The sequence below is a fragment of the Indicator indicator genome, chromosome 1, assembly GCF_027791375.1.
Source record: "Indicator indicator isolate 239-I01 chromosome 1, UM_Iind_1.1, whole genome shotgun sequence".
Lineage (NCBI taxonomy): Eukaryota > Metazoa > Chordata > Aves > Piciformes > Indicatoridae > Indicator > Indicator indicator.
Window position 1 is genome coordinate 92,628,126 of NC_072010.1, and position 27,050 is coordinate 92,655,175.

The 27,050-nt window shown below is 37.8% G+C and overlaps 1 protein-coding gene across 2 annotated transcripts in view; it reads left to right on the forward strand.

Moving 5' to 3' along the window:
• STXBP5L (syntaxin binding protein 5L) overlaps positions 1–27,050 on the forward strand; it is a 211,833-nt gene that overhangs the window by 98,265 nt on the left and 86,518 nt on the right. For both annotated transcript variants that reach the window (XM_054383024.1, XM_054383032.1), the window contains exons 5-7: positions 5,849–5,983; positions 12,632–12,695; positions 19,801–19,884. In XM_054383024.1, coding sequence (XP_054238999.1) covers positions 5,849–5,983; positions 12,632–12,695; positions 19,801–19,884 — 283 coding nt within the window. The remainder of the gene's footprint in view (positions 1–5,848; positions 5,984–12,631; positions 12,696–19,800; positions 19,885–27,050) is intronic.

Below are 27,050 nucleotides of genomic sequence, written 5' to 3' on the forward strand. Positions count from 1 at the left end.
GAATGGCAGTGCCAAAGGAACAGCTTGTGGTAATGACCATCTGAAGTAAGTAACCTAAATTAGTGGAGAGTACTGAAAGGCCCCGAAAATGCTGGAGGAAATTCCCCGAGTTGGGAGGGGAGCAATAATCACTAATGAAAGGCAGATTTCTGATATTCATAATTTCTTTCTGAAGGTGATCAGCTTTCTCAGCAGTGGAACTCACCCATGCTGAGACAGTGCACTGCAAGTTGGGTGTAGGAGAATGGCTGTAACTTAGAAGTCACCAAGAGCTGAGAGAAGGCTCAGACAGGACCACTGCTGCCATGCCTTGCAGCTACTGGCCTTACTTCCTATCAGCTACTCATGTTCCCAAGTTAATGCTCCTTCCTGTTTTGTATTCCTCTTCTCCAGTGACTGTGTGAGATTTTCATCTTCTCTGACAGCCTGGGCAATGTAGTTTATTTTAGTAGGATTGTGAGTGGGAGCTCAAGTTTGTTGGAGTTTGGGTTTTGTAGGAACTTTGTAGAAAGTGAACCCTTCTGCCAGTTAGTGCTGGACATGCTGTTGTTCTATGCTTCTCCGTATTTAACATTATCTTTATAAGGGACATGGCATACTATAAATTTAGCTGCAGTTTTGATATCGAGCAATGAGCAACTAAATAATTAAATTGGAAAAACTGTTCATCATTTTGACCAAAATGCAATTTATTCTCCCTGTCCTTTCCACAGTTCTCTCCACTCTTTCTGGGAACAGTGTTGCAGGAAAATTTTTCATAACAAAAATAGAGGAAAAAAAAATAACAGCAAAGCAGAAAGAGAAGGAAGTGTTCTAAAAAATATATTTTATTTTTCTTAGAGCAATATGATTACTGTAATAAAAATATTTTATGCCATGTGAGAGTTTTTACTAGTATTTCAGAGAATGCAGCAGTCCAAACTATTTTAAACATTGCAGTATTCTACTTATATGCAATGAAGTTTTTTTTTGCCAGAGTCGTTATGCTATGGAGTAGTGTGATTTTCTGAAAAACATACCTATCAAGATTTGCTAGCCAGAAACGATTTCTTTCTGAAATGGGGTTGATTTTTTTAATGATGTTTGTCTCATTTATTTCTTACATAATTTTAGAAATGTTTTCTGGACTTTTGCTAGAGAGTATTTGCTTAATAAATTTTGATTTGTTGCATTTGTCTCCTGTTGCTTTCTTTTAAATTGTATCTCATTTTCTGCTTTGAACACATTGGAAAACTAATACAATGTTTCAGGCCATTTTGGCAGCATAGGAACTCCTTTTTTGGTATCGTTCCATGTGTTTTACTATTTCTTAAAATGAACAATGAGATTCATATTTTGATTTGCTGCTAAGAATGTACAATAGCCACATTTCTGGCTGACTTTCTGTTAAGTGATGAACATTGAGCAAATAACTCTCCATTTAAGTGGGTTCCATGTTACTTCAATCCGATTGACAATCTGATTAAATTTTGGGAGAAGCAGTTCATACTAGTATAAATCATTAACCCCCTTATCTTCTTAAGAACAGAAATAGCCTTTCTTTTTCTTGGGCTAATTGACTGTTATTCGTAAATGCATCAAAGGACATCTTAATTTGCTTGTGGGATATATTACAAATAGATGGATACCTTTCACCCACAGTGAAAACTACAGTATGATACTTCATTGTTTTCTCTTGAAGAAATTATTATGTAATTTCAGTACTTACTTGAAACGGAAGATGTTCATTAAAAATCTGAGTCTTGCTTCAAAGCTTTCAAGCCTCAAAGTCAAGTTATTATTTTCTGTAAAAGTGGAAATTCAGTAATACAAAAAGCAGTTTGCATTTCATTTGCATAATGTAAAAGAAAAATACTTCAGAGCAGTGCATAGTTTTCTGAGAATGTGAAAATTGTATGGCTTTGTTTGGTGAAGCCTAACAACGTATGATAATGCCTCAAAATGCCTAGGCTCTGATAGGTTTCTTACCTATCTGTATTGTCTTTAAGGGAATAGCATTTTCTTGCAAGCTCACATACTGCAAAGAGGATATTTGATAATGTGTAGTAAATGTTTGGGTAAAAAATGAAGGCTCATAGGAGGGTAGCTGACATTAAAGAAGAAAGAACATGCAAAATACTTTTTTTTTTAATCATAGAACTGTTTTGGTTGGAAAAGATCTTTACAATCATTGAGTCGAACTGTTATCTAACCATCAAGGCTGGTGCTAAGCCATATCCCTCAGCGCCACATCTCTGCACCTTTGCACCCCCCTCCAGGGATGCAGATTCAAACACTTCCTTGGGGAGCCTTTTCCAGGTTTGTAAACCTTTTCAGTGCAGAAGTTTTTTCTAATATCCAACCTCACTCTCCCCTGGTGCAACTTGGGGCCATTTCCTCTCATCCTGTCTATCAGAACAAAATTAAATTATCTAAGAGGAAGTAGCCAAGTTTAAGAAAACCAGAAAATTAGTGATAATTGTCTTCATTCTTTAGCAAGACCTAATTATTTTCTGTATCTTGATACCATTTATCCAGACTCAGTAGCTACTGGTGCCTGGTATTTCAGATAGGCCAGGAGGAAAACATGTAACGGATGGCCAATAATTAGTACTTTAGTCTGAATTTTCTTTTACTGTAGGATCTTGCTCTTGAAATATTATGCTCTTAAAATTCTAAAAGTAACCTGAATAAATGGAGGACATGCAGTAGCTGGGAAATTAGACACCCATTTAGTCTGATGGTTGTTGTGGCAATATAACCCATAAGCAAATTTTAAAAAGGAAAAAAAAAGCAGGCCATAGTAGCCTCATATGTTGTGTGAGGTGATTATGAGACTTCATTTGTGATCAGATTATTGGACTCAGTCTTGCACTTTGGATACCAAGTTTCCTGCACTACATCATGCTGGCTTGTGAATGGATTTATCAGAGTACTGGAAACTAGTATACTACTAAGTGGACTGGTTTTGTCTGGTGGCACAACTGAAAGAATTTGGAGTAGAAGCTTTCAAATCAACTAAGGTTCACATGAGTTGTCAGTCACTAGACAGGTACAGTACCAATGCTTTCAAAGTCACAAATATTTTCTCTTCCTGTAATTTAAGAGTTTCAAACAAACCAAGTGCTGAATGCACATCAATGTGAAATGGTAAAATACTGAGGGTTTTGTAACGGGGAATACATACTTTGGAGTGCGATACAATGAGAGAAATGGCCTCAGATTGCAGCAAGAAAGGTTTGGGTTGGACATTAGCGGAAACTTCTGGACTAAATGAGTTCTCAAAGACTGGAATAGGCTCTGCAGGGAGGTGGTTGAATCCCCATCCCTGGAGGTGCTTCAAAGAATCAGAAATGTGGTGCTGAGGGACATGGTTTAGCACCAAACTTGGAAGAGTTAGAGAATGGTTGGACTGAATGATCCTAAAGGTCTTTTCCAACCAAAATGATTCTATGATTCTAAAGAAAATTCAAACCAGTACAAAAAGGCAAGTAATAATTTTTATTTTTTTAAAAAAAGACTAAATATTAATCTAGCCAAAGTGTAGCACAGTGTGCATCTGAAGAGAAAGCAAAAGAAATGGGATTGTTTAGTTTGAGGAGAAGGATCAGGAAAGATGTGAAAACCAACTTCACATTGGTAAAACGACAAAGTGAAAAGGACAAATTGTTCTTTATGTCTGTTATGAAGAGAATAATAAAGCCAACAACTTTAACTCCAGTGAAGGTAGTTAACATACACCTTCTGTGGTTGTTTTCTGTCAGATCTTTATTGATCTGATTGCACCTACAATGTAAGTACTAAGTTGGCGCTTGAAGGCATTTTCATTTATGCATACTAAGCTGTAATTCCCATTCTCAAAGCAGTTCTCTTGAAAAACTTCATTCTCTTTCCACTAAAGGCACTGGAATTATTGCCAATATTAGACAAAGGTAAGATTTAATCCTGTGCAGACATACAGAACAAACCCTATATCATACTGAAGTCTCACTGAATCAACAAAACAAGATTTCAGTGAAGGGTAAGCCTTATTCTGGATTCATGGTTCTGTAATGATTTCCCCCATGAAGACTGCATATTTCAGCTGTGTTCAATTGAGTGTGATACACAAGGACAAAAAAACCCACATTTTGCTCACTCAAGTGAATTCAGCATTAAATGTTCTAACACATGATTAGATACATGAAAAACTGCACAACTATCCAAGTACTCTGTAGAATCTATTCAGAATCTCATCATTTGTTGAGAGTACCTTACAGGAAACAGTTAAGGGTTCCAGAGAAGGGCAATGAAGCTGGTGAAGAGTCTGTAGAACAGGCCTTGTGAGGAACAACTGAGGGAACTGGAGTTGTTAAGCATGGTGAAAAGGAGGCTGAGGGGAGACCTTCTGGCTCTCTACAACTCCCTGAAAGGAGGTTGGAGCAAGGTAGGTGTTGGTGTCTTCTCCCTAGTAACAAGTGACATGACAAGAGGAAATGGCCTCAAGTTGCACCAGGGGAGGTTTAGATTGGATATTAGAAGAAAATTCTTGACTGAAAGGGTTCTCAAAGACTGGAACAGGCTTCCCAGGGAGAAATTAATCCCCATCCCTGGAGGTGTTTCAAAGAAGCAGAGATGTGGTGCTGGGGGATATGGTTTAGCACCAGCTTTGGTAAAATTAGTTCATGGTTGGACTCAATGATCTTAAAGGTCTTTTCCAGCTGAAACAATTCCATGATTACAGAGAATATGTGAAATGTCTGTAAATATTGAACAATTCCTTTAATTCAAAGGGTAGCAAATGTACTCAGAGGTCTTTACATCACTGAGAGGGACAAATTGCTGGAAGATCGCCAGCATCACTCTCACTCCTCTATAATTAATTCAGAAAGATTGCTGTACTATAAGAATGAAAAGTTCAGGTATGTATGTTCTTAAATAATGTGCAGATATTTGTGGGGGAGGAAGGTATTAAGGTTAAAATGCATAGCTACAAATCAAATGTGCATATAAAAGCCCGGAATAGCCTACTTGTTGAACTCAATAATAAATATAATATCTGACAAGCCAGGCAAAATACCTGCTTTTTGTCAAAATTCATGACTCTATACCATAAGTTCAGGTTAAATTTAAGTCTCTGTAGGTAGCATGCATTGAATTATACTTTAGTGGCATTTTTTTAAACCTCATACAGGTTTCATTTTGCTTGAATGCATTTCACATCTATATAAAAATATAATATAAAAGAAACCTGAAACTGCTCATTCATCATCTGTGAAAACTCTTCTCTATTATCATGAGAAACTGTCATGACATCTTTACTGGCTAATACAGCACCAGTTCGTCATGCTGTAAGAAAAATATGCACGTAGGAATTAATGCATCTATGATATAATAGTTAAATGTGCTTGATAATGCTCCTATCTAGCACCCTCCTCTCCCAGATCAACAACAAAGTGAATGTTTTCTCGTGTGAATCATGATGTCACACCATTGTACAAAACATTAATCCTGCTGATGTCCATTAACTCTGTTTGCTGAACTGGAAAATTGCTTATTCTAGGAAAGGATGTAAGAAAGTCTTACTTGAGAGTCTTGGATGTTAACATAGTGCAATTTACATACTTCTGGAGATAACGTGACATAATCCAGTGCTTGAGTGATGACTCTTGTCCCTAATATAGGCAGGTAAAATGACCCTGGTTTATGTTCTCTTGTAAGATTTTTCTGGAGATGGCTCCCAAAACCTTCACATTCTTCAGAATGCTGAGCCTGCTAGGCAGGCATTTGTTAAGTTATAAAATGGAAAGAACAATTATTTCTTATGCAAAAGTGTTCCCAAAAATTGTAAACACAGTATTCACTCACTTCTTTTGTTTTTCCTTTCCAGGATTACTTATTGCCATCTGCCTTTCCAGAGTAAATGGCTTTATGTTGGAACAGAGAGAGGAAATACACACATTGTAAATATTGAGTCCTTCATTCTTTCTGGATATGTCATCATGTGGAACAAGGCAATAGAACTGTAAGTGCAAGCTTCTTTGAGTTTTTGTCTGTGGTTATTTTCATAGCTGACTTAAGCTTCAATTTCAGGAATTATTTGTTTTTACAAATATTAGCAAATCTTTTGAAAATATTTTTTATTTTCATGAATGCATGTGCAGTGTTAACTATTTTGTACAGGACATTAGAAATTCAGATTTATGATAGAGACCATGTAATTATATTTTATATAAAATAAAGAGTTATTTGGCAATCCCTTTAACTATGAAGTTCTGTGAAATACAGATAATCAGTAACCTCAACAACTCAGATTTTGCTATTTTTATGACAGTCACTTGATCACCATCTCCTCCAAACATCCTGTGAAGTGAATAATGAAGTGTTTTGTCCCTAAGACTCTGTGGAGAACTTTTCTTCATTGAAGTGTAGAATCATTTAGATAAGAAGGGACTGGAAGGAGTTCTCTGGACTAGAAGCCTCTTGCTCAACATAGGGTTGATTTAAAAGTTGGATTAGGCTCATCAGAATCTAATGATGGGATAGGAAAGGTATTGAGTTAAATTTAAAAGTTAAATGACAGTTTTCTGACAGGCTAACACAGAGGCCTATGCTGTGGATATGAAATGGAAGGAGGCTTACATAAAAGTCTAATGAGGTAAATCTATGCTTCCCGTGACTAAAAACCTCTTACTCTGCTGTTTCCTCTGTCCAGCATGAGGATCTGCTCATGTATTTCAAGCAGTTTCTGAGACATCTGCTTCATGTTGTGAGGAACCTGGAACCTCTAGTAGCAAACTGAAATTCACCAAGCTCATTGCACCAAGAGGACAGTATCTTTGAATAGAGTGGCAGTGGTGGATCTAATTCTCTGTCCCAAGCAGACATCACATTGATAGCAGCCACTTTACTCTGAAATTCTTCCCTTTCCTTTTTACATCATATTGTTACTGATTTCACTAATCAGTATGTCCCCCCAGATGACAAAACCAATGCCTTGTTTTCTTTCCTCCCCTGTCACCATATCAAATTTCATAGGCATAGTCATTAAAATTGAATTTTATCCTCAAAGGAAATAATATTTAATATTAGTTAGAAATTAAGTCCTGAACAGACTGACAATGCAAAGGAAACATTAATCTTTTCATTTGAGTTTGTTTTCCAGTACTGAGGCATAACTGATTCTAGCAGTTAAAAGGAAACATTCCTGTATAGCTTGTGTGCACTAAGTTTCAGTGGAGCTGGCCTTGTCCACAGCTCCAGCATTAGAAGATGGGGAATTTTAGAAACATTTCCTATAGCAATTTTTGTCTCAGGCATTTCTGTCATCTCATGCATTGTCACAACCTCAGACCGCACTGAAGCATCTTTTCATCTAAGAGTGAATAACTCAAAACTTTTTCAGTTGTCACTTTTCTGTCATGTAGCAGACCTAGTCCTTTGCCAGAGATGTTTAAGGCTCATGATATTGTTTGGCTTTCCGCTCTCTAATAAGCAAACAATTTCTCTCTTTTCCTTCAAAATATTTGAAAACAAGTCTAGAAGAGAAAAATAGTCAATGAACCAAGCATGTTTCCTTTTAGTCCAACTACAGTGAGCTAATTTTCTCAGCCTGTGGGATCATACATTTTGTGGAAAGTCATCTGATGTTGGAAAGGAAAGGAAGATCTTGGTATGAGTCTACTGAAGTCTAAAAATAAGACATTTGCATTGTAAGCCTCCTTCCCAAGCATACAGAGACCAGTGTTCAAACACCCACTAGCTAATGAATTAATAACTGAAACTTGTCAAAATTTATGGAAGTTGGAACATGAAAAAATTGGGCAAATTGGAACTTGGTTATGAGCATTAATTTGGTCATTCTTAGCCTTTTTCTTGCCCATCCCCATTTTCAACATGTGCCTTAGAACCAATAGTTCCACAGTAGTGAAGGAAAGCAGCATGTGGGAGAAGTGACAGCCTAGTGACAGCTCCTACTCTCTCTCTGCATACCCAAATGGTAGTAGTTCCTAGTATAAAGAAAGTGCAGGTTGCAAGGCATCTTTCTTCTAGACATTTTAGAATTTGTGTCCAAGGCTCAGAGTTGCATCTTGAGGAACTGGAGCATCTTACTTGCTCCAGTTCCCGGATTTGATCCACAGTATTCGAATGATGTATCTAATTTACTTATTCTTTTTAATTTCTCCATGACTCTACCAATGAATAGAAAGTCTTAAAATCTCTGGTGTGCTGCACCTTTGTGGAAGGCAGAACTGTGAAGATGCCTGACTACTGCTGGCAGTATAGGATTATCTGCTTATGCACGTGCTGTTCTCAGCACTGACACATTCAGTCAACTCCAACTCTGTAACAATGACTAATACAGATGTTTTCCTTTTCTTTTTTTTAATCTTCTCCTAACTCCTAACGCTTTCTGCCATCAGATTTTCATTCTTCTTAAGAATCATTACATTGCTTCTGTAACAGTGCAGACTTTTTTTTTTTTCCAAGAGGAAACTTGTTTTCTCTTGATTTTATTCTGTTTTGTCATATATTACTTAAAGGTTGCCTTGGTATTTGAAGTTCTTGCAACAGTATGTGAGTTGCTCTGTTTCTTAGAGTGCATAAAAATTCTCAGAATGATGGAGTAATACATACTTTCTGCGTTTTTCTCATTTTCCTGGGTCCCAGTTATAACAGTGCAGAAGACTTTTTGAGCTTTCTAATTTTAGAATCAAATAATTAAGTAAAAGCTTCCATTCTTTTTTTTTTTTTTTAAGACTTCTGTTTTACAGTGAATGGCTTCTTCATTTTAGCCCTGTTCTTTTGAACAAGACTCAAGTCTTATGGCATATCAGATTTCCCATCTTCCAAATGAATACAGCCCAAATAAATTAATACCTGCAGCTGTCAGGAATAATTTCTGATAAAGTTCAAGCCAGCTCAAAGTATTACTAGTCTCTTAACAAACTTCTGGTTCAGTGCAGCTGTCATGGGAACCTTTTGTTCTGTTTTTCAGTTCTTCTGTAGTATGTTTTTCTGGGCTTAAAGGTCAATAAAGGCCATGAAATGTTGTAATCTTTTGTATCATTACTTCATACTTCTTGCTCAGTTAAAGGTAACTTTTGCCTCAATAAATTTTTACTGCAAAGCATTGTTGATACTTTTTGGACTTGACATTTTTTTTTCGCCTGCTGTGTATGGACTTTGTGTTTTATCCTTTTCACATCATTTCAGAGCTTTTTTTCCCCAGTTCTTCTCAGCAGTGTCCCAGCTAGTATTTGGGAATGAAGACTCTGCTCAACTATTTCACTTATGCCTTATTTTTGCCTACTGATTCTTCCTTATTTTCCCCTTTCTCCAAGAATAGGATTTAGTTTTTCTAGCCTCCTAATGCAAACTTGAAGGAATGCCTCTATGTAAGTTTCTGGCATCAACAGTAGTGTATTTTATCACAATAGCTTCAAATGTGGTTGGTTTCCCAGCACCTCTGCATCCTTTCCAGGAGCTGTTGGATGTCTACTTTTGCTTTTAATGTAATTCAAACGAAGTTTTCTTTCTTTGTATGCTGTTCCACAACAACAGCATGCAACTTTCCAGTCTCCTTGACAACTCTACTGTAATAGCAATGAGGGAAACATTTTAGATATACGAAAGCTAGGAGGCAAAATGGTTTTGTGTGCAGACATTTCCACATACGGTATAATTTAATGTATGAAAGTAGTAATTACTGTATCTGTAGCTCTGATACTGTTTCAGAGTTCTGTAAACTAATAGAATCATTTAATTGTTTTGTTTGCAAAAGACCTCTAAGAGTCCAACCATCAACCTAGCAACCATTGATATAATATAGTTACCTAAATAATGGCTTTATTTAATCCTACTTGCAGTGCAGTCACAATGTCTACCCTTAGGAGAAATTTGCTGTAAAGCCTAATGCCTGGCAGTCCTTTGACAAGCAACACTTCTCTAGGGTTTGAAAGGAAACCGAAACCTTGCTATTCTTTCTATTTATACATAATTTCCTTGAGGAGACAAGAAGACACAGGAAGTAAGGCACCAATCTGCCTTTGGCAGACTGTTCCTGATCTTAGTGTGGTGCAAAGGACTAGCTTTGGGTTCCTAGACACAGTCCTGCACTAGGAAAGGGATAACATTGCTTCAGGAGAAGCAAGCAAGATTTATTGCCAGTGAAGATTTATCACATTTCTCCTATACCTAGCCATAAGGCAGAAAAAACAAGTGAAAGTGTAGCATGGAGAAAGAGATAACCCTTTCATGCACAGTTTTCTTCTCTGCTCCATTTGAACTGGTGCTATTGGTTATCAGTTTATCCTATCCCAAACATCTCCCCCAAGATGAGACTGTGCATGTCCCATCTCAAACCAGACCAAAAGCTTTGTGCTGCACCTCGTGACTATTCCTTATTGTTTACTCCAAAGAGTACTTACCTTTGATGCAAATACTTTACTTGATAGGTATTAAAAAATCAGTGTTTCTTGGAGCTTTGAAGAGGAAGTGCAGGAGGACTGCTAGGGAGTAACTCTATAGTTCCACAAATGTTCAGAAATATCTGCTGTCATCACTACAGAAACTGTGTGTGATCTTATCTGAGATGGCACTTCTGAAATGAGTTTTAGGGTATGCAACTACTTGAAAAGGATTCATTCTAACTTCCTGACAAAGTTAGAAAGTCCTCAATGGGACAGGGAAAGCAAATAAAATGGAAAAGTTTGTGGGTCAAGATAAAAATAGGGAGTCCACTTGCCAGTTACTGTCAATGGGCAAAACAGACTTCATTTGGAGAAAATATAATTTGTTGACAGTTAAAATAAAGCAGATTGGCAAAAACCAAAATAATAATAATAATAATAAAAAAGCACCAAAAATGAAACTGTCTTCCCTCTAACTGCTGTTTTTCCTAGGCTCAGCTTTACTCCTTCATTCACAGTTCTTCTACCTTCTTCCCCTCCTCCACCCTGAGCAGCAGAGAAAGGATGGAGAATGGAGTTGTGCTTGGTCCATAACAGCTCATCTCTGCTGGTCCTTCCTCCTTACACTTTTCCCTGCTCCAGCAGGGCTGCAGTCCTTCAGAATAAATCTGTTTCAGTTCAGGGTCTCCACAGGCTGCAATTCCTTCAGTAAATACCCTGCTCTAGCGTGGGATCTTCCATGACCTGAGCTGCAGAGGAGCTGTCTGGTCTGGCATGGTTTTCTCCACAGCCTGCAGGGGAATCTCTACTCCAGCACTTAGAGGACCTCCTCCCCTCCTTCTTTGCTGGCCTTGCTGCTCACAGGGCTGTCAGGGCTGTTTCTTATGCTTATTTTCCACCTCACTGCCTGTGCAGCATTTTTTTCCCTTTCTTAAATTTGTTTTCTCTGAGGCACCACCGTATTGGCTGCAGGGCTCAGCTGTGCCCTGCAGTGTGTTCATTTGAGACACTGGAGACAGTGGCCTCTCTTCACAGAGACTTTCTCTGCAATTTCCCACTGCCAACATCTTGACACGTATGTCCAATATTTGAGCTAACAAGAATGGAACCAAAGACACACGCACACTGGTGGTGTGTGTGCAAATGCCAAACAGTGGTTCATTGAGTCTTCTGGTGGAGTGACATACCTGACAGTCTAAAACAGTGAAATTGGAAGAAAATGGAAGCAGGCTGACCAAGCTAGTTATAATACATAACAACTAACCTTTTAAAATACTGAGGAGTAAGATAATAGAAATATTAAGAGAATGCATGTATCAGATACAGAGGAAAGAAAATGAGGAAAATTAAAATCTCATCCATTTAGTGCACAGATTGCTCTGTTTCATATCAACTTTGTTGATAATATGTATAAAGCTCTTACTCAACAAAACTAAAGAAATATCTGAAAATGTTATAATAAAAAGATCATATTCCTAAAAGCAGCAGAACACTAATATCCTGAAAAGCAAAAAGAAATTTTATTATAGTGTAATAAATTCCAGGATCCTCCAACTATCATTTACAATAGATTCGAGAGAGCAATGGCAGAAGTAGGAAAATGTATTGTATTAGTGAAGGTTACTCCTTTTAGCTGAGGTCTTAGCATGAAAGTCTGAGGCTACTCCCCTGCAAGAGTACAAGATACAAATAAGACTGGTAGTATGTTTTATAATGTTTACAGAGGAACAACTGGTTTGTGTAACAATGGAAATATAATTAGTCTAAAGTTAAATGTAATGTGGGGTGACTATGGGTCATGTATGAGTTTGCTTCTACCCAAAGACAGATGGATACATTCATTGATAGACAGTGGCATCTTCAAAAGAAAACGGTGGCTTCATGGATTTGTCTAAATTGTTCTTGGCTTCTAAAATTGGTAGGTACAAAGGGAGTGGAGAATAAAAAAGGCAAAATAAAATCCTTAGAAATGAGAGGGGGGAAATGACTGTAATAGGAGGAGTAGTGAGATTTTTTAAAAATAGAATAGCAGAAAGGTTTCATCAGCAAAAGAGAATTTTTGCCTATAATGGCAAAAAGGAAATAGAGGTGGATGTGGAAAGATATTAGTAACTTTCAGATAGCTTTCTTCCTCTGTCAGGCCTTTTATAATGACTTTTAAACTGTTGGAGGTATTTGTGAACACATCTGCAAATTAAGGTAGGCATCTCTTTCTTCATACGGAAAACATTCATAGATTTGAATCAATGTTTATCTTGCAGATCCACAAAGACTCACCCAGGGCCAGTTGTACATTTAAGTGACAGCCCAAGAGATGAGGGAAAAGTGAGTATAACTAATGGTATAAAACACTGCAGCATTTCATAGCCTTTATTTGCTTTGATAGTTCTTTCTTTTTGGTTAATCACTAATATTAATATCTGTTTTCTTTCTATATCTGCAAGGTCACTTCTACTATTTTACGATTTTAAAGAAAAAATAATCTTTGTACAATTGCAGTGAGTAAAAAACTATGGTGCAGACAGCATAATGTACTTTGAAACCTATAGCAAATCAAAACCATTCCTGATTAAATAAACTCGACTTTGCTTAAGGAAGAATCGACTAAAAAGTCAAGCATCATTTCAGTGTTTGGATTAACATGTTGTTATGAAGGCATTATAGTAATTTTTCCAAAGATATGAAGTATTTTCTTATCTAAAAATAATAGCAATAGTAACAGACATTTAGAACTTGCCACTATTTGTGAACAGAGTTGAGAATAGCAAAGAGCTGTTAACAAGTGAAAGCAAAACACAAAGCATTAGGGTCATAGAATCATGCAATCATTTTGGTTGGAACATACCTTTAAGATCAAGTCCAATGCTACCAAGTCTGGCTAAACCATGTCCCTCAGAACCACATGTCTGCCTCTTTTAAACACCTCCAGGGATGAGGATTCAGTCATCTCCCTGGGGAGCCTGTTTAGTGTTTGAGAACCCTTTCAGTGAAGAAGCTTTCTTCTAAAATTCAACCTAAACCTTCCCATGATACCATTAGGAGGGAAATTCACAGATGCCTTTTTTTTTAATAGTGTTTTTCCCCAAATGAATATCAATTTTATTAAAGTGTTTCTATGTTCCTACTGAATTTATTTGAGCATTTTGCCTTTGTGTAAGGGGCATTTAATTATGTCATTGTTTTTTATTGCTTTTGCCTATTACATTTTATACAGGACTGCATCTTACAAATCATGTATCTGTTTGACAGTGTGCCTCACATAACAGCTGATGGAAACTTGCAGCAGTTTGAATTTCTAATACTGATGTGAGGGGGATTATACTGAAATTAATATAGGTGCCTGGAAAAACATTGATGACCACATCTGAATTTCATTTGCATTATTCCTCTTTGGACTTACCCATATTGCAAACTAAACTATGTGTAAATTATATACTTGCCAGCTAGCCCTCCAGCAAGTTATATTTGCTCTCTATGCATTTTTTGAACAATCACAATAGATCAAGCAAATTAGAATACATCAAATAAAGCAGTTAGATGCTATGACACATAGTGTTTTAGCCTCAAACCAGAAGTCATCAAGAAAAGTTATTTAACTACCTATGACAAAATACCTAATAAAAAGAAAGGATTCTTGATGAGGTATAAGTCTTGTTCATTGGCCACAGCAGAAGCTGTTGATAACCTACCTAAAACTCACTGGGTAGGAAGACAGTATATGATACTAAAAGAAAAAATGGTCTTGTGAGTGAGCATCTCTTACAGGAATGTCATGTGCTGTGACACAACAGAGATTTAAAATATTTTGACCTCAGCTGAGAGAGAGAAGATGAAATGGTCCCAGGAAAGGTGTTAGAGGAGAACTTGCTTGGATAAACAATTGCTTGTTGCTCAGAGAGTAATTTGGAGATTGATGAAGTACTAGCATACTCACAGCAGCAGCAGAATCAGATCACTTATGAAAAACAAACATGGGTAATTTTGGGGGAGGAAGATTAGAAAACGTAAGTCACACTGAAACCATCCCTGTTGTTTATATCATTGCTAAATTGAGAGTGGCATAAACAACAAATTGGTGTTAACAAACACTTGCAGCTTGGTAGAATATGGACTCAATAGTGTTTGATGTTTACAAGAAGATATCAATATAAGGTGCACACAGATGTAAGAGAAGACACAAACATTGAATCAAAAGACATTGCTCTAGATCAAAAAACCTAACAGTAGAGATGAAAATTAACCTAAGGTTTTCAACCAAGTCTCATTAAACTTTGGTTGAAAGAATGAAGGACAAAACAATCTGTTGTCAGAATGGGGAAATATGAATAAAACACATCTTTTGAGACTTCAGATGTTTATCATAGTCAGAGACAGCCTAGAAAACCAGTGATGCAAAGAGACTTACTGGACTTCAGGAAGCTAAGAAATTCAGCAGGATAATGGCAGGTTAAATACTGTCTTTTGTGAACTTTTAGTGTAAATGATGGGAATTGATATGTAGAGGGGGAAGTATTTCTGACTTTAATATAAAACAGTTGGTTTGAACTGCTTATTTCTGTTTGGTATCAAGAAATTTGAGTGATCCTTGGTAGTTCAATGAATATGTCAACTCAAACCTCCATAGTGACCAACAAAGAAAGTCAAACTTTGGCATTATACCTGGATAAGAACAGTCAACAAAACAGGATGACTGCATAAATGCATGGTTGAATTGCTTCCTTAATACTGAGTATAATATTTGTCCTTCACTCTCAAAAAAAACATAATAATGCCCAAAGAAACTCAGGGAAAGGGCAAGGTTTTCTCTATGAGATATGGCTGAGACAGGACAACTCATTGTAGAAAAGAACTCACTGTAATTCTGAGTTTGAAAATCACAGTTGTTATAAAGAGGGTAGAAACAGTTCATTGTCTCTTTCAATACAAAGGTATATGAAAGAAAGCAGACAGAAGTCAGATTCCAAACAAGCCAATTAAATTATTTTTCAGATATGCAATGAGAAGCTGTAAAACTTTCTCCAAATGGTGCTGTAGATGCTACAAATGTATACTGGTCACAAAGGAGAAAAGTTAGCACAAGAGAAATTGCTTTGATAGTTGCTGAAGAGGTTTGCTTAATTTCCTTTAAAAGTTACTAAAGATGAGGTCAAAGAAAGTCATACCTAGCTGTGGAGTTGGCTGTCTTTGAGAAAATTGCTTAGGCTGAGAGACTATGAGAGAATATGATAAGTACTTCTCCTCCTCCCACATTGTTCTCTGATTTTTACTCTTGACCATTTAAGTCTGTGATATGCAGACCTTTTGTTCAATTTTGCAGAGTTGTTCTTAGGCAATAGAGCTGCTTCAAGACAGGTTTACATACTCTGCTTAGTTTCTCAGCCTCAAGTTAACCAAAAACCACCCAGAGATGGTGGGAGAAAGCTGACTCCTTGCATCACTTCATGGTGGGCAGCAGAGGAAATTATTATTTACCCATGCTTCAGGAATTAAATGGTGGGTACAAATCAGTCATAACCATTGTTTAAAATACAGATATTCTTGTACTCTACAAGTACAAGGGTGTTGTACTCTGCAAGATTGCAGTGCTGTATCCCTCTCTGGGGTATCACATATTTTATTACAGATCTGGGCACATTTCACTGAAGTAAGTAAGTAGCATTTTCCTACAGGCACTGAGTGGTTGAGAGCCCTAAGACACAGATAAACCTTTCCAAATCCAGGACAATAGTAAGATCTCTTTTTGAAAACCAGGAAAATTTGTGTGCTGACTATATATTAATCTTTAAATTCCTGAAAGTTCCATTTTGAGTCAGTGACTGATGACCACTTTTTCTGTGCCAAAAGAGTGAACACTTTTGCCATTCAAAATTTTTCTAGAGTGCCCTCCAGCCAGACTTTGCAGGCAGTCTCTTTTGTGAATTTAGCAAGCCATGGCTGGAAGACAGATGACAAAGAGAATGTGAGCATTTAATGTGTCACTTAAGAACAATTTGGGAACCTAGTGATTATGTCCATGAAATATACTGTGCCAAATCAATGAGTAAGTGTACATTAGGAATAGACTGAAGTGCACAGACATTTATAAGTGGCAGAACTGTAGCAAACATGATTTTTTTCCCTGCTGACACAGGAGAGGACATTAGCTGCATCATCTGCAGTTTCCCAGCAACTGGAGAAAGCTTAATAGGAAAAGGTTTAATGTTATTAACTATTAGCTGGTGGACTAAACTTCCTATCTCTGAGTCTCTGTTCTGAGATCTAATAACATCATAACATCTAAATACAGCATGCATTTGGCAGGCTTGTGTTGGGTTGTTTTTTTTAATCTCAGCTGCTTTGTGCTGCCAGGACAAGTAAGTGGCTGGCTGGCATGTACTAGGATGGAATTAATTGATTGCAAAGGAGCAATCTCCCTAAAACACCATCATCAAAAACATTTCATGAAGTTAAATCAAAATGTGGAGCAACTCCACTAGACAAAGAAGATCTTGCCAGAATTCCTTCCTTCTTAAAATTGTGTCCAGCCTCCTTCATGATTCTTAGCCTAATTAAGCATAAGTAATTAAATAAGGTGCCAGGAAGCACACGTTGAAGAGAAATCTTAGAAGGTTTACTTCCTCAACTCTTTTAACACGTTTTTCTTATTTGTCTGTGTTTTCTTCTTCAACAGAATTTAAGGATGTTTTATTTTTTACTTCATAGACATATATCCTATAGATCTCTCAAGTGCTTCCCATGGCCAAGAGGACTGTGAATATTTGAGTTTCCTATGGTTCAGACAGGTCACAGCTCAGAGCATCATAAATGTACAGGCAAAGAGACTAATCATATTCACTCAGTTGGAATTCTGGCTGCAGTATCATACCACAGTACTGGTGGTTTAGCAGCACCTGAGCAGAGGGAGAGAGAGAGAGAGAGAGGTTCCTTCCTGTGCAGCAAATCTGTTTGTCTTTCAGCTTCTTCCCTGAATTCACATCACTTGGTAACTCGTTAGTGCTGTTGTGCATTAAGCATTTCAGCAATAGATCAGGTGAAGTGCTGTCTCAGGTAGGAGTTATTTAACCTTTCAGTAATTACCTGCAGTGTGGTATCTGTGCCAGAGAGTGTGACAAAAATCGAAAGACAAGCCTGCCTCACTAGGGAGAAAGGCTTATTATGAAACAGGGTCACATACTAAATACATTTCTATTCCTTCCTTTTCCTGAATATATTCGTACAAAAGCTGAGGTGAAAAGAATACTGGTAGATAAAAACTGAACTCAACTGGTGCATTACCAGCTGTAATGCACTAGTGCAAGTGCTTCTTGTGATAATAAGGAAGGCACTCAGACTCCATAATATATTGACTGAAATACCATTTCTTTGAGTTACTATGAAAAGGAGAATGTACACAATTACACATTTCTTCAGATGATGGGAACCCCAAGTTTACAGCATTGGATAGACCTCCACATACTGTGCTGGTCCCCTCTGTGAAGAGGTTGACCAGCATTTTAGTCTTTAGCGACCTCAAAATATTTTTTTTTTAATTTTTTAATCTTTAAATTTTTTTTCATTTTTAATGTCATCAAAAGGATACTCATATGAGTATATAGTGCCTTATGTTAAGATAAAGGTGAGATCATAAAGCTGCTATCATTGCCCTTACCAAATGGGAGCTGCCTACAAGCTTCTGCTTTACAATTAGATAGCAATGTTCATCTTCTGACCAAGGAATGTGTGCAGGACAACACAAGCCTGAAAGTCAAGTGCTATGTGCAGCACAACATAACACAGCACAGGCATGCAGCCACTCAGGTTACCTGTTCCATGGATCACTGACTTCTGGACATGCAGTTGTCTTCCATTAAGCACGACTACACTAGCAGCGAAACAGTCGCAGTAAGAGAGTTTGTACTCTCTCTATGGCAATTTATTATCCCAGAATACCATATGGCATCCAGACACAAGTGCTATCCAGTTAACAGGATATCTTTTCACATTTGTTCTGACACAGAATTCCATATGGACCTGTCCAGAGCAAATATGATAAATATCCTGGAATTTCTCTAGGACAGTTTGAATTGTTTTTCGGGAATAGAATCCTTAAGTAATCAGGTACTCTTCATATTCAGGTATTCAATACACTAAGTAATTCCTAGATTAGATAATATAACTCCACATAATGAATATTCTCCTGGCAACATAAAGAATTGTATTTAGTAGGACTTGAAGTTTTCCCAGACTCTTTTGTAGCAGTATTGACGTATCGATTGTATTGAACTTGGAAACAAAGTGAAGCTTTGTTTAGCAGCGCAGCCAAGTTTCTTTTCTATGACTTATGCAAGCTAAAGTAAGGAATGGCAAAGTTGCTAGTAGCATCTCGTAGACTAAGAGATAGACTTGTCAATCTTCTGCTCAAATTAGTACCATAGAAACTGTAAATCCTTGCCTACATTCTGTTATCCATGTCTCTATGGACAAAGAACAGCAACAGTTATCACTGCCAGTTGTATAAAATATTCCATGGCAGAAATGTGTGAGTCAGTTTGGACATTCCCAGTCTTCATGTCCAGGACAGATTATTTAGGAAGATGGGCTCTATAGGAAGCAATTCCCAGGACACAAGGACAAGGACACGAGGACACGCTTCACATCTGCCATCCATAAGATCTGATATTAATTGTGTACCAATTAAGAGTACAGTGCCAGATCAATAATTCAGTTATTTTCAATAGAGATAGGCAGAAAGGATTGTGTTCATTCTGCTTTTCGTCCTGAGCACTGTGCTTCTCTTTCACCTTTTGACAAATCATCTTCACTGGTATTTCTTGGGCGTGCATGATGATACGACTTCTAAAAGCAAAAATTGGCATACCAATTAATTTATTTTCAGTTTCTAGGAAATGAAGCAATTTATTCTCTGCAGGAGTTGTTCAAAATGTTTTAAAGCAGTAAAAAACAGAAATTATAGGAATATGTGTAGCAGAATGAGAGTTTAATCTTTTGACTCTTTGGTTCAAAGTTATTTGAGTGATCTCTTACGTGAAAAACTGTTTTCCCTCCAACAGGGGTAAGGAAGATAAGAAGGGCTGAGAGGAACATGTTACAGTCTTGTTTTCTCAGTAGATTCACAGTTGTCAAGACTGTCCAGACATATAATCTTGCAAAGAAAGGAAAAACAAGAAACAAAACAAATTAAAAATAGGAATATAAACTCTTTTTTTTCCTTCCATATTAAAACTTAAGCTGTCAACAACAAAAAATAGTTTATACTGAAAAATCATTTGAAAGATAGGTATTACATGGAGTGAAAACTACAAGTTTGGCCTTGCTTTTTCTAGTGCTTATTTACTTATAAAAACTCTCTTAAAATCTTGAAGCTCTTCTGATATTTTTATATATACCTTTTGAATCTGAAAGTATAATTGTGTTTGTTTCCCTACTCCAGCTATTGATAGGTTATGAAAATGGGACTGTAGTACTCTGGGACCTACGATCTAAAAGAGCTGATCTGAGGGCTTATTATGATGAGGTAAGCAGTTTCCATCAATTCAGAAAAACTGTTGCTCAGCAGTTCCTCATATGTCTTATCAAACAGATGGATATTTATCTCAAGGTATTGCTTGTTCTGGAAGTACTGTTTGTGCTATGCTTTTGAACAAGGTATTGACAATAGAAATCAAAACCTGAAACCTGTATTCTAATGCATTAGGCTGTTGGGAGTGTGCTACAACATGGAGTCTCTTCCTCTCGATTCTGACAAGTTTTCCACTTTCTGTGTGGGGATCCGCACTTGAGCAGAACATAGCAATGAGCTGACCTGAGATACAGCTACATTAGGAATTATATCATTACCTTTACTGTGTATTACTAGATCATTAACTAGAATGAAAGACAAAGTATTTTGTAGGGCTCTTGATGTTACCTAGTATTCCAGATGTGATGTAAAGGTTTTCAAAATTGTATTTTCATGGTTTTATCAGATAATTGTCTCCTGTTGTTTGTAGGTTGATTGTATCAAACCCAGGCACAGTTTGTGTACCAATAAACAGGCTGTTTAAAAAATAGATTACTCCTAATTTCTATGATTTTAGCACTAGCCCTAGGAAAAAACATCTTTTGTCCTGCCAGTCCTTCTGTAAAGTGAATGAGTACATCTACAACTGAAGGTAGAGAAAGCCCATTCTCTTTATGGTAATCCAGTCAGTAATTGGTTTCCTGTAGTTCTCTTCCCTTCTTCCTCTTGCTGCTTATTAAATGTAAAGACTGTACACGTTTATTTTCACTCTAAAAAGTAATCTGAATATATCTGAATCCTTCAGTCTTTCAGGCCTGTTTTCACAGAAATATTGACACTACACTGAGCTTCAGGGAAAAGATTCTGAGCATACACCTAGCAAATGTTATAAAGGATAGGGTAGTTTGGAGTTTAAACAGGCCAGCACTAAAGCCTTGTGGCGTGCCCACTAAATTGTCTCCAAGTGACAGTCCTTCAGTGCATACACTTGTGAAATTGAACCTGCTGTGTTACTTAAGGCAGCACAATTTTTTCCTTTTACAGGTCTCCTGGAGGTGGTGGGGTGTCCGTTCACTCACTGTCCTTTCTTGTGCTCAGAATGAGACTACATAAAACAGGATCTTTATAATACCATTTCTGTTTTTTTTTTGCTTGTTGAGACAGAGTGGTTGGGTGTTGACAATTTCTCATACAATTTAGTTGTTTCACATTTTTTCAGTACTGTCCTCAGGAACTTTCTACAGGCTTGTTATTAGTCGTCCTTTCTTCCTCTGTGGTTCCTTGCTGTGTCATTACTCTGTTTTAACACTTGTGTTGGTTTGCTATCATCTACTGAAATAGTTTCAAGATTCATAGTTTGTCTTTAAAAGGGTTGTGTGGCTAGCCATTGTACTGTATTCCAGACTTTCAGGCTCCACATTGGTAATGTTCCAGATCTGCTAGGAATTCCCTACAGAGCCCCTAAAAAGGGTTCCTTTTTAAATCCTGTGTTGTATAGCTTTTGTGAGTTATAAATTATTATTTTGGTATGTGCCACTTAATATGTGGCCATGAACCGAAGTTTTCAAACCTAAACCTCTTTCTACATATTGCTCACCTAAGATCACAGTTCAGAAAACGTAATTCCTGCTCCCCTTCACCATTCTCTCTGGACCAAATGAAGGTCTCTGCGACCCATGATGTTTGACCAACCTTTCAGTATCATTCTTCTGGTGCTGAGCCAGCCACTTGCAATTGCAGGGTCTCTGTGAAATCTTAGATAAATTACAGTAAATGGTCTGTGTCTTCACTGAATACTGAAGTGCCCCTTTGAATTGGATCTGAATGAAATTAATCTAGCCTCATTTTTCTTGCTAGCATTATGCTTTCTTTAGCACCGATTTTGAAACAAATGAAGTCATCCTATTTGATGGTGAAAGACCTGGAAATCTCATCTAACTCACCACTTCCTCTTCTGACATCTCTAAGGATTGCCAGATGACATGATCTTTTCTGGCTTATCAGTGGAGCAGATACTTAAATTTAGTATAAAAATATTGCTCTGGCACCAGATTTCTCCATTAGCACTTGGTGCATGCTGTGAGAAAATTTATTTTCTTGTCTTTGATGCACTGTGAGTGTTCATTACCGAGGCAAATTCTTTCTTCTCTGTAATCTTCAAATAGCTGTCCACCTTGGTAATGTCACTCAAGATAAATGTTGGCACCCTCAAGACTCCATCCAAGTGCTCATCCTTTCACAGGATCAAGCCTCAGCTGGATTTCTTCTGTGTTACTCTGACAGCATTGGATTTCAGCCCCTCCATACCAGCTGCTGAGAAGGAAGCTCTATGGTTATTCAGAACTGTAGAACCTGTTACTGTGCAGCACAGAAGAGAGAAGTTAGCAGTTAATATTTTTATATACAAGAGCGAAGGAGGCTGGTAACTGATTGTCTGTCTACAAATCTAAATATTCTTATTTTTTTAAGTTCAAGATAGGCACTATGTCTGCTGGCATTCACTTGTTATAGAGAGGAATAATTTCATATCTCATGAATTTAAAGATATTTCTTCTCATACAGCCAGACAAAATGCTTTCATTATCAGTGAGAACCATTATTAAATGGTCTTCTCCATTCAGTTTCTTTTTCTTTCTTTCTTTCTTTCTCTCTTTCTTTCTTTCTTTTTCTTTTTGAGTGCTGTTTTTTAGTTGAAGTTTCTACAAGTAGAAGACACATAACTCAGATGGAATAGGTGCTCTTTATTTGCAGCTTGAACAGCTGGCTAACAGAAGAATCATGAAGAGATAATGGCTCTCAGTCCATTAGGACATCACCACTGTGAAATCTTGTTTATCCTTTCTAGGCTATGCGGCATTGTCATACCAGTGTGATGCTTCACATCACATCATATTTCCAGACATGGATACAAGACATATGTTGCAGACATCTCCTCAGGATGTGTGTAATCTTATGACAGGAGTTGAGTTTTTCCCTACAATATTAGCAAGATCTGTCCAATACAGAAGTATGGCCTTTCATTTTCCTTGCCATGGACACATTCCTCCTAGAATAAGCAGCTCACTGAGGCAATCCAATAGCTTCTAAGTGGTGGAGGTGAAAACTCTTCCCCCTGTACACAGACCTACAATTGCAGTATTTACAGTTGTATTTCTTACTCCATCTTCCATAGGTCTTGAAGCCTGGGAACCTTTCACAGATAAAACATGTCTGCTCATTTCAAATGAGAGAGCTTCTCACCAAGGATAGAGAAAGTTGTACAAGTTGCATTATCCAGAATTCTCTGCTTGGTGTTATAAGCTCGTAACTTCCCTTTAAAGCTTTTCCCTAATACTTAAGAGTTTGTTCACCAGAGCTAAAACTTGTAGCAGCTAAAAGTAAAAATCTCTCTTTTAGCCCACTTAAAGGCTGCCTCAGTTCATCAGCTCCTGATGCAAGGAGTTGCTGTTTTCTTCTCTACTGTGTCAAACCTTCTTAAGAGATGAAAACATTCTCACCTGTGAAGCACCTAGTCCCAGAGTGGAGCTTGAACCTGCTGCTAAAGAGTTTTGTGTCTGTTCTTGAAGATGTCAGCTGTATAACATCTTTATTGATGATCTTGTTGAAGACAAAGTGTGTCATCAGTAAACTCACAGATGACACCGAGTTAGATAGGAGTGTTGCTCTGCATGACGGTAGGGAGGCTCTACAGAGGGACTTGGATCGATTGGGTCGATGGGCCAACATTAACGGGATGAGCACTTGGGTCACAACCTCCAGTGCAGTGTGGCTGGAAAGCTGTCTAGCAGAAAGGGACCCAGGAGTTCTAATAGACAAGCAGCTGAATATGAGCAAGCAATGTGCCCAGGTAGCCAAGAAAGCCAATGGCATCCTGGCTTGTATTAGAAATGCTGTGTGCAGCATGAGTAGGGAGGTGACTGTCCCCTTGTACTCAGCTCTGGCGAGGTCACACCTTGAGTATTGTGTCCAGTTTTGGGCACCTCAACACAGAAGAGATATGGAGGTGCTGGAGCAAGTGCAAAGGGCAACAAAGCTGGTGAAGGGCCTGGAGAATAAATCTTATGAAGAGCAACTGGAGGAGCTGGGGCTCTTTAGTTTGAAAGAGAGGAGGCTGAGGAGAGACCTCATTGCTCTCTGCCTGAAAGGACACTGTCGAGAGGCTGGTGCTGCTCTCTTCTCACAGGTAATTAGTGATAGAACAAGAGGGAATACCCTCAAGCTGCAACTGGGTAGGTTTAGACTGGACATTAGGACAAAAATTTCACAGAAAAAGTGGTCAGGCATTGGAATGGGCTGCCCAGGGAGGTTTTTGAGTCACAAACCCTGGATGTGTTTAAAGGTCATTTGGATGTGGTGCTTGGGGATATGGTTTAGGGGTGACCCTTGTAGAGTAGGGTTATCAGTTGGACTTGGTGATCCTGAGGATCTTTTCCAACCTGAACATTTCTGTGATTTCTGTATATTTGTTTCTTTGTGGGATGATGATTGTCATTTTCTCAGTATGAGATATCCAGGCCCTTTCAATCAATGCTTCTGTATGATGTCCTCTATAAAAGACTTTCCTCTCAAGCTCTTCTCTAGATTCCTTCAAAAGTTTATTTCCATTGATTGGTATAAAAAGAGAGCAGACAAACAAGACAGATCCTTCAAAGGATTCTCAAGTTATTATTGATAGTTGGCAGACCCAAAAAACCATCCATCTTCGTACAAAGACTGTTTAGAAGTTTGACAGGTTATTTCAATGCACAGTCCGAGCTTCCTGAAGCATAGTTATCATCTTTCATTTGTGTACATTTCCAAAATGAATCTTCAGAGTTTACAGACACATTTGCCAAATGACATTTCCCTATCTTTATCAAGCACTATGCCGTTACGGAATGAACAAATCTGATGTGGCTCTTGATGCAGTGGTCCTGCAGTGCACAAAAGATTCTTAAGATTCAAGCAATAGCATGAAATGAGTATGGTCCTTGTTTAAAAGTGTCCCCATGAGTTCTTTTCGGTGGAGGAGATTTGTGATTGCAAAGGAACTGAAATGGTTTGGGGCATGGTTAATTTTAGTACATGCTGACTATGACCAAAGATGGAATCTATATATCTGCAACCACTGTGGGTACTGCAGAAGGAGAAACATACCCAGTCTGGAGTGATACACTTTGTCTGCATACACTGTGTGAACATTCACATGAGTCACCCACCACGATGAACTCCTGTTCTAAGCAAATAGCTGCTCTTTTTTTGTGTGTGTTTGGATGCTAAAGAAGTGGATCAGAATGCTAGACATATTCTGGCAGAGAGAAATTAGGGACTTGTTCAATACACCTTTCAGTATTAGTTGTGACCTTCAGCTGAGACATCCAAAAGCAATTTTAAGTATTTCTTGTCCATTTTGGGCCAAAGTCTAGCAGGTGAATTTGAGTTGCTGCTATGCCAGTGGTCTGTGGCAGGAGCATTCTGCCTCAGCTCCACACAACAGGAGGTTTATGCTGGCAGGTGGCACCTAGTAGCTGAGAGGCCGTTTAGCAAGCAGTTTGGTACAATTTTCAATTGCTAGTTGCTAGCTCCTGCTCAGACACAGCAACTGTAACCATGTGAAATGTTTCTATGTGTGCTAACGCATCAAAAGGAGATTCAAATTTGGCATGATAGCAAACATGAATGAGCTCATGTCAGAATTAATTTGCACAAGGATAGACAAGTGAAGCAGTGCTCCCCACAGATGTAAGGTTCTTACTACCTGGGAGCAATGGCATTGGACTATATGAGCCATCTTTCTGTGTTGTCTCTTCTTGCTTCAGTTATAGTGTGGTATCTTCCGGGTCTTTTAAGAGGAATATTGTGCCAAACCCACTGTGGTAGGTAGAAGTTTGAGTGACATGTCTTATGTCACTCAAGGATAAACATCTCAAGTTCACTTTGTTCAGTTTGTGGTGTCATTATGGGCTTGATTAGCTTGCCAGTGTGTTTGTGAAGTATTCACATGTAAAACATGGCAGATTCCTATTAAAACATCTGCATCATCTTAATGCAAAGGCTCATTTGTGGCTCTGCTGTCCAGTCACAAGAGCTGAGTAAAGTTTTGGTCAAGGATCACAGCCTTTCAGTTAGTTTCTTCTGATATTCCCTCTAGTCCATGAGCCATTACCAACCATAACAATCAATATGCTTATTAAAAGAGGAAGAGCACCAGGGAGGTTTTAACAGTGACCAGTAGCACTTAGGGCTATTTCTTGGCAGCTTAAACAAAACTGATATGAGCAGCTCCAGTGATGACTTATGAATAGCCAGGCATGGTATTAAAGTTATCTGAGTAAATCAGGGGAACGGCCATATGCAATTATAAGTGCATACAAGGCTTTAGTATTTCCTGGGTTGCAAAAATGGAGATTTATTAAACTGAATTAAAAAATAAGTCTCTTATTTGTATTTATATAAAAACATAGTGAGCTTTTTGCTATTTGGCAACTAACGTTTCTGGAAGGGAAATGGATTCGAGGGAAAATTCTTTGACTTTGTGCTGCTGAGGGGAGGGTGTGAGAAACTGTGCTATGCAGTGAATCAATACTTTGTTGCACCAGAAAATAGCTTTTGTTGGTTTCCAGCATATAGCGGTGAAAATTAGGGACTTACGCCATTATTCTTTTCCCTAGTTTGATGTAATTGTGAATACTTTCAGTTCCACTAATTATGCACAAAATACTAAGAAAGGTCTATTGATTTTTGATTTTTTTTCTTTTTTTTTGGCATATGTAACATTCATCCTGTGATACTTGCATCGTGTACATACGGGTGCAATGTTCCTTGACTCTGGAGCACTACCTGATCTAAAATTATCTTACAACATTGTGTTGGTCATTTCCTATATCAATGAAGCAATACCTGATCTCTTCAGTTGTTTGTTTGTTTGTTTGTTTGGGGTTTTTGGGGTTTTTTTGTGGGTTTTTTGTACTGAACATCCAGGTTTCTGTGTACTGGCTCTGAAACTTAAGTATCTGAGGGCAAAAAATTATTCAGTACTATTCCTGCTTTTCCTAAATAGTCCCCTGGGCAAGACTGCATGTGTTGTATGTTACCTGTAAAGCCTGTCACACAGAATTCCTTGTATGTTTGCCAGATTAAATACTTCTAAGGATAGTTATCAGGGATACTATGATTGCACTGTATGTCCCTCCATTTCGTAC